Here is an 8,259-nt window from a genome sequence, read left to right on the forward strand (position 1 = left end):
AAAGAAAGAGTTCCCGAGCGCGGGAGAAAACAATAAAAATTCGAGACTTCAGCTGGTGAGCGAATTCTTGCTTAACCGCGGGAAGTCTCTTCCTTAGAAATCGATGAGTTGCAGCCGCGGGACAAGTCAAATTCAGGGATTGTACCCGCGGGAGCGAGCAACATCAGGCCAGAGGTGGGTTCGTGAGTCGAGAGCGAAGGAGCGCAAGCAAATGAGTGACGATGAAGGGGAGGACGAGGCCGGGGCATCAAGGCTTCTTATGTGCCGTTCGTGCCGAGAAATATGGGCCTTGGCATCAATCTAAGGCCCGTCTTGGCAAAGGTCCAGCGGACTAGGACAAGAAGAGTTGGAGGTTGCGGGGTTCACCGATGAAGCTTAATCTGTTTATGCGGAGGTGGCCCTGGCCCTGTAGGACACGGGGACTTGGGGTGATCTCATCTCGAACTCTGTGGGATCAGATGATGTACAGTGAGTCTAGATGCAGTGTTGAAAGCCCAAAGACATTGACGCTTGCGTGTCTTTGACCACTATACCCAAGTGTTCTGGAAGCCTTCTCGGGAGCGAGACTGTTCCCTTCAACCATTGACTCGCCACCAAGTGAATCTTCTCCGCACTCGCACGGGTACCCATACTCATAAACGGGCATCCCGCCCCATTTCTTTCGTCGGCGAATTATACCCGCGGGAACAACAAACACACATTCTGTCTCCATCAACAGCCATCACCAACTCCATCAAACCCAGCAATGACAAACCAAACCGTTTCTCAATCTCCACGGGGTAAATCACCCGAATCAAGATTTACATTTTACCCCATGGGCAACCGACTTAGTGACACCTCGTTTCAATCTCCTATAAGATCAGGGTCCCCCTTCGACCCCAAGCTTTCCCCAATCACTAGTCCAGTCCAGACCAAGCATCCAAAGCTTAAAGAGTCAAGACCACCCAGACAAGCCAACTCATATCTTTCCCCTCTCTCAGTTTCAGCAAACACATCACAATGGCTGGAGGCGTTGTCAAGAAGCCCGTTAACATCTTCAAGCTGGGCGATGTCGGTGAGCCAAAGGGCGTCTTTAACTGGCGACTATGGTTTGCCGTCTTTGCTTTCGGCCTCATGGGTGCAGCCCGCGGTATTGATGAGGGTCTTATCTCGGGTGCTTTCAAGTCAAAGGACTTCAAAGAATACATTCACTTTGAGGACTACTCAACTGTCCAACAGGCCAACATCAAGGCTAATGTTTCGGCCATGGTTCAGATTGGTTGTGTTGGAGGCGCATTGATGTAAGTACTAGTCATTTGCAATCTACGATTATATCCACTGACTCTTTTACTCTAGTGCTTTCCTCATCTGCGATAAAATCGGACGTATCTGGGCTACTCGACAGCTCTGCATTGTTTGGATCGTCGGAATCGTCATCTTCATGGCCAACGGTGGCAGTCTCGGCGCCGTCTACGCCGGTCGTTTCATCGCAGGTCTCGGAGTTGGTCAAACAGCCGTCGTCGGTCCCGTCTATCTCGCCGAAATCGCCCCAACAGCTGTTCGTGGTCTCTGCACTTGTGTCTTCTCCGGTTTCGTCTACCTCGGCATCGTCTTGGCTTACTTTGCCAACTACGGCTGCTCTCTTCACATGGGCGACAACACTCACGCCCGCTGGCTCGTTCCTACCAGCCTTCACATCATGTTTGCAGGCTTGATTCTGATTCTTAGCTTCTTCGTCGACGAGTCTCCTCGCTTCCTCATCAAGAAGGGTCAGACCGAAAAGGCCACTGCTGTTATGGCCCGCCTCCGACAACAAGATCCCGAGTCCGATTACATTACCCGCGAAATCACCGCCATTCAGCTGGCACACGAACACGAGCTTGAGAGCGTCAACAGCTCATTCCTCGGTACATGCAAGGAGCTTTTCCTCAACAGCAGCAATCTTTACCGTCTTTATCTCGCCAGCATGGTTCAAGTTCTTGCACAATGGTCCGGTGCTGGTTCTATCACCCTCTACGCGCCTGATCTCTTCGCCCTTCTCGGCATCAAGGGTTCCGAGACTGGTCTGCTTGTTACAGCCCTCTTCGGTATTGTCAAGCTTATTTCAGCCATTACCTGCGCTCTGTTCCTTGTCGACGTTATTGGCCGAAAGCGTGCTCTCATTGGAGGCATTGCCCTGCAAGCTCTTGCTATGATCTATGTTGGCTCATTCCTCACTGCTGTGCCCGAGCCTCATAGCTCTTCCCCTGCTGCTCGTGGTGCTATGGCTATGATCTACATCTCTGGCATTGGCTGGGCTCTTGGTTGGAACACCATGTCCTACATTCTTACCGCCGAGTTGTTCCCCCTCCGTGTCCGAGCTTTCGGTACTTCTTTCGCCATGACTCTGCATTTCCTCTGCCAATACGGTAGTAGCCGAGCCACCCCTAACATGCTTTTGCCATCGTCCGAAGGTGGAATCAACCCCAATGGCACATTCTGGACCTACGCTGCTATTCTGATTGTTGGTGGTATCTGGGTTGTTGTTTCAGTCCCTGAGACTGCTGGTCGTTCTCTTGAGAGCATGGATAGACTCTTTGACCTTCCCTGGTACAAGATCGGTCTGTTCGGCAACCGTGACGCTGAGCAGCAGGATGCTGTGTACGACGAGAAGGAGAGTGTTGCTATGAATACTCAGGGACAGGTTGTTTATGTTGAGAACAAGTCCAGAGAGGTTGTATAATTTACTGGAATGGAGTTTGGGATCTTACGAATTTGACATGAAGGAAAGCGATTTGGTTCTTGCATGATATTATATCTTACAACGCATACTGTTCAAACTGGCACTTTTCACTCCGCATCTGACCTTGTCTGTGATATTCACTTGCTTAACCCGTAGTCTCTATGAAATTGTCGTCAATCCCTACCCTTGGATCTGACCAAAAGGATATGAGAGGGGCTCCCTTTTGGTGGTCAGATCCACAGGTAGAGGCTTTCAAGAGTTTGAGGCACTATGACTAGCTGCTTCGGCCCTAGCTTTTAGATCCTATCAGTCATATTGAGCCTAGCACTAACTTGTTTTCGCTTACCGATATTTGTATGGGTTTGATAGTCATTTTCACTATCATTTACACTTTGGATGATTGGATCAGAGTGAGACAAGCATGAATCTATTCACAAGCTTACTCCGCAGTAACTACATTCGTTCGATCAGAGCTAGTAATCCATTGCATAGTCCAGGACCTCAGCATACACCAAGTTACCCATAGATAAATTATTCCTGCTCTTCTAAATAAATCTTGTCCTCTAACACCTTGTTGCAAAGGGTTCTGTATTCAGCCTCGTGAAAGTAGACAATTAGATAAGACTGATCCTTATCCCACGAGATATCAGTCCATATGTATCTAGAACCTGCAGGAATGACACCGTTCTCATCGCGGCCATCTTCCTCGATCGACATAAGCCGCCGACGGGCTAACAAGCTGGCCCTGGTCTCCCACCCTCCCATGGTAGATGTCATCTTTTCGAAGAGGTTAAAAGAATCCAATCTGACTACCTTGTTCCTGCACTTTTGCGATACAAAGTTGAGGACAGGAAGAACGTAGATGTCTAAAACAGTCTCGATTCGCGTGAATGGACCCGAAGTACCCTCGATAGAGTGCATCATTCCCATGATATCGGCAAAGACGTTATCGTACTTATCGTACTCTGTCTCCATAGGATCAAGACAACAGTTCAGGAGGATGTAGACTACCTTTAGTCCAACGTGAAATATCCTGGTTGTGTTTTTAGCAACCGTGCTTGTTTCAACATCCAGTCTCTCGACAATGACACCTTCCCATTGGTGAAGCTGTTTGAGGAACATATCTCGGCGTGCCATCAAAGACGCTCTGTGAAATGTATCGCAGTACGAGCGATCCTGCAAGATCTTGAAGACAAATATTACGGCGCGAGTAATGAAACTATTCCACATAGCGGCAAATTCATTGAAGCCGGTTTTTGCTGAAGGGACCGTGCAAGGTATCGCCTGTGTGGAAAAGCGCGACCAGCAGTCTCTCTGCAAAGGAAAGAAGCAGGAGTTCAGACTAAAGAAGACTTGCAAACGGGGAAGAATCCGCTCAGCTTGGTCCAACCCCCCATCATCGGAGATTGCGGTGAAGATAGGTTCCGGCTGCGGCTCGAACCCTTCATTGACCTCTTCTGCCAGTTGATCCTTTTGCTGTCGTAATAGCTCAACGCTGCTTGTGAGCATACGATCAGCTGTTGCGGTATTCCCGTGCATCAGTTCGAAGAGAAACAAGATGAACATGTTTATGAGAGTATTGCGCCTGGAAACGGTGGCGAAATTGGACTTGATTCGGGCTTGTAAGGAAGAAATCGCCTTTACGTGGTAATGCAAAGCGATGCGATACGCTGGGTCTCTGGATACTCTAGAGAGTTCTGAGAAAGGCTTCAGACCAGTATATGGCCTTGGACCAAGACGGTAAAGAGATTGCATGAGTGCCCCAACACTCAATACAGAGAACTTCACACAGTCATCGCTCATAGCTTCTCGTGGTATGACCTTGTTCCAGAAAAGGGTGCAAGGGGTATAGCCAAAGTCATGGGCCATTTGATAACGGAAGAGATCGAAGTAGGGTACTTCATGGGGCTCTAGGCTGGAAGACCTAGGCAGAATCAGAAGGGGATAAACCGGGAAGATTTCATGGCTCGCAGGCCCCTGCTTTGGTAAAAGGAGCTTTTCTTGAGTGGGAGGCTGTCTCGTGATTTTTCCGGCCTCAATGTATTCACAGGATCGCTGAGACCTTTGACATCGACTGCATGTTGGTTTTGCCTCGTCACATCTCAAGTGCATTCGTTTACACTGATAAGGTCAGCAAAGTGCTCCCAGGCACACCAGTGCTAGAGCATCCCCTGTCTAAACGCAATCATAGGGATAGCTTACTGACAAACAACCACTGCGGCTCTTGGGTGCACTAGAACGTTTAGGCTTGCCCAGTTGGAGAGTGTTTATGAGTGCGTTGGCGGGAATCATGGTTCGGCCGACGGCTGCGCCTCATATATACTTGCTTATAGTGGAATAAGAGGCGGAGCTGACTGTTAGATCATATGTTTTCCTCAGTTCTGTGGTTCAGAAAATGAGGGTGACAGGGTTGAGAAACAGCAAAGGTCAGCCCTACCAGGAGCCAGCGATCAGATGCAGGTTTACCTGTATGACAAAGCACTCCACTTCTCCAATGTATTCCAAACCACTGTCATAGATGATTGGCTGATGAATACGATTACTCTATAAGGCCTAGCTCCCTTGATTCCTCCGCCATTTGTAGGGATCGACATTGCTCGAGCAGCCAATCGCTTTGAGCAGCTAGCGAAGCGGTGGCACTGAGGAAAATACACTATTCTCAATTAGGTTCTGTTCTGTGAAGAGGGCACAGAATTGCATCTGGTATAAAAATCACAAGCTCTGAAATGAGGAGAGGTACTATACCCTCCTTATTTATGGAGAAGACTGGCTCTGAAAGATCTTGGGTGGCTTTCTTATCTACCCCAGAATGAGACCAATTATCCCCCTCTACAGTGAAGCCTCCAGCCCCAAGCCCTCGTCAAGGATACTTCCCCCTAAAGGAAAGAAGGCTGTACGGCGTTGGGAACGTACTGGAAAACCCAAGTCCCGATCGGGCTGCGGGACTTGCAAGATCCGAAGGGTCAAATGTGACGGTAAGGTCATTCGATATCTGGCCCTTGAGCAGGTTTCTAATCATATGAGTATAACTACAGAAGCTAGACCAATATGCGTTCGATGTGCTAAGGGAAGATTCGATTGCGACGGTTACAACAGCGACACGACCAGAGAAGCGAGCGACTCAAATGGATTATCAAGTGGCACTGAGAGTTCAATTAGCGACGTGTCCGCGTCACCTAGAGCCCCTGGAACCCCCGCAACAACTCTAGACCTGACCCCAAGTCCTGGGTTAAACCACTCGGAATCCTGTACATGGCATGCACCTACTTCATCGTTCGATCTGTACATATCGGCCTACACCCCCGTCTATATGGAACACTTTAGCCAAAATGCTAATCTCGGCAATGCACTATTCATCTATAGCGAACCTTTTTCCAGCATCTTGCTTCAAGAGACCCTTCAAGATGAGTGTATACAAAAGGCAGTACTGGCCCTTGGGGCGCTCTTTCACAGTGGCTTTATCTTAAGCCAGAATGATGTACAAATAGAGATCGCCAATCACCACAGGCTCCAATCTCTTCAGCTCTACAACGTTGCACTGAACACTTTCCGAAAGCGCATGCAGAATCTGACCGGTACTACGTCCCGATGGATAGCTCTCATGACCCCACTGCTAGCCATGTATGAGTTGCTCCAGGGTGACTTCGACGCTGCAGATAAACTTCTTAGTAGCACGATTGAAGGACTCCGTTCTTCAGGATATATCTCGCACACTTCGACCAGCGAGAGCTCTGGTATGTTTTCTTATACAAGTCTGCAGCTTGTCGGAGATGCATTACCTCTATTCACGATGACAAGTAAACAACGCTGCCATGCGGAACTCCAGTGTGATTCTGCGGTATTTCTCCACTCAGATCTGCTTGCCACCGTTGTCACTGAAGATGCAAGCTTCGACGAGGAGTGTTATTGAGATATGCTGCATGACATATCGAGTCTGGATAATGATTACAGCTGGATGGGCTGATGTCGGCATTCGTACTGCGAAAAACCAGACAGAAGCTGATACTCATATTGCAGCATAAATTGAGCATAGCGTTGGACGGAGGTCACGAACAACAGAAAGAGAAGAGCTGTAATGTTGGAGATGGATACTGAGAGCTCAACCAGAAGTACGATTTGGATAGTAATGTAAATAATTTTCAACACGATAGATTATAGGAAAAGAATGCAGCACTGGCTATATAGGAAGTTCTCATGTTAGATTCCGATGAATAAATCATTTCCTCAATCGCGACAAATCGCAACCATACTATTTCAGCGACGTAACCTCAAGCACTGCATTGACAAACGCACTAGGCTTCTCCTGGGGAAGATTATGCCCCGCACCAGGAACTTGATGGTGTACACGTGGACCACTGAAGTACTTCGCTGAAGAAGACCCGTTCGTCGGCGGAAAGTTGCCATCTGCAAGTCCATCCAATGTTACCGTTGGGACTAAGATAACAGGCTGCTTCAGAAGCGCTTTCTCAATGTCGCTGTAATCTGGATCGCCTGGAGCATACAACAGGCGATGTCTGTAGACATGAGTAACAATGCCGACATAGTCCGGATTGACAAAAGTCTCAGCAGCTCGATCGAGGTCTGCTTCGGTGTAGTTCCATTCAGGGGAGTTCCTGTCCCAAACAACTCTGGCTATATCTTTCGGGTGTTCTGCCAAAGCTGCTTGTCCACGAGGCGTTAAGAAGTAGTAGAAGTACCAAAATCCCGCTTCAATCTTTGCGTCGAGTGGAACCCAGGCTTTCGATAGGTCTTGGATCAGGTAACTGTTGACCGAAACCAGGCCGGCGCAGCGTTCAGGCCACAGAGCTGCTGCAACACAAGCACCGCGTCCGCCCCAGTCGTAACCAGCAAAGATGGCCTTTTTGATCTTTAGAGAATCTAGCAATTCAATGATGTCGTAGCCTAGAGCTGCTTGCTGACCGGAGCGGAATGTATCTGTGTGCAGAAACGTGGTAGGTCCGTTACCGCGTAGATATGGGACAATAACACGGTATCCTTGTTTCACAAGAGCTGGGGCAACTTCTGTGTAGCTGTGAATGTCGTAGGGCCAGCCGTGGAGAAGGAGAACGACCTGCGCATCTGGAGAACCGTCTTCATAGTATGCAACTTGAAGTCTGGTAGTGTTTACATACGACAGTGGCTTAAGTCCGGATAGGCGCCCGGTACGACTGCTTAGGTGTTTGGAGGAGTGCTCTTTGCCAGGTGAAAGGTCAGGTGGCTGCAAGCTAAGAGTATGAGCTATGAAAGCAGCCAGAATGAAGATGAGAGAAATGATCATGGCGCACTTAGTTGAGAGAGATGCCTGGCCGCATACATGATCCACGGTGAGAATCGGCTTTTTGAAGAAAATGACATTGATGGCCGACCAATGATAAGGTCGACCCCGTATAAGTGAACTTCGTAAACCAGTATTCCATCGTAAATCCTCTAAGTGTCGCAAGTGGCCTGGAACACGTCTTATGTGAGATATATCCCGCGTTCGACATTGGCTTTTGATTTGAAAACGTGTTTTAGTTGACTATTGACTCTTCTTTCTGTATTAGTATTGGTAAACGAAA

At 48.5% G+C, this 8,259-nt stretch overlaps 4 protein-coding genes across 4 annotated transcripts; 2 read left to right on the forward strand and 2 right to left on the reverse strand.

Annotated features, from left to right (window-relative positions):
- Window positions 1–999: 999 nt before the first annotated feature.
- FSUBG_3895 (quinate permease) lies at window positions 1,000–2,701 on the forward strand (the record flags this gene model as incomplete). The annotated part of the gene is made up of 2 exons (XM_036681825.1): window positions 1,000–1,280; window positions 1,336–2,701. The coding sequence occupies 2 exons, from the start codon at window positions 1,000–1,002 to the stop codon at window positions 2,699–2,701; spliced, it is 1,647 nt and encodes a 548-aa protein (XP_036540673.1).
- A 531-nt stretch (window positions 2,702–3,232) lies between these two features.
- On the reverse strand, window positions 3,233–4,993 carry FSUBG_3896 (uncharacterized protein; the record flags this gene model as incomplete). Its single annotated transcript, XM_036681826.1, has 2 exons — window positions 3,233–4,822; window positions 4,904–4,993. The coding sequence occupies 2 exons, from the start codon at window positions 4,991–4,993 to the stop codon at window positions 3,233–3,235; spliced, it is 1,680 nt and encodes a 559-aa protein (XP_036540674.1).
- Window positions 4,994–5,510: 517 nt separating this feature from the next.
- FSUBG_3897 (transcriptional regulatory) lies at window positions 5,511–6,611 on the forward strand (the record flags this gene model as incomplete). Its single annotated transcript, XM_036681827.1, has 1 exon — window positions 5,511–6,611. The coding sequence occupies one exon, from the start codon at window positions 5,511–5,513 to the stop codon at window positions 6,609–6,611; it is 1,101 nt and encodes a 366-aa protein (XP_036540675.1).
- A 339-nt stretch (window positions 6,612–6,950) lies between these two features.
- On the reverse strand, window positions 6,951–7,979 carry FSUBG_3898 (epoxide hydrolase; the record flags this gene model as incomplete). Its single annotated transcript, XM_036681828.1, has 1 exon — window positions 6,951–7,979. The coding sequence occupies one exon, from the start codon at window positions 7,977–7,979 to the stop codon at window positions 6,951–6,953; it is 1,029 nt and encodes a 342-aa protein (XP_036540676.1).
- Between the last annotated feature and the right edge of the window lie 280 nt (window positions 7,980–8,259).

Source organism: Fusarium subglutinans, assembly GCF_013396075.1.
Source record: "Fusarium subglutinans strain NRRL 66333 chromosome Unknown NRRL66333_c0000033, whole genome shotgun sequence".
In the NCBI taxonomy this organism is placed as follows: Eukaryota; Fungi; Ascomycota; class Sordariomycetes; order Hypocreales; family Nectriaceae; genus Fusarium; species Fusarium subglutinans.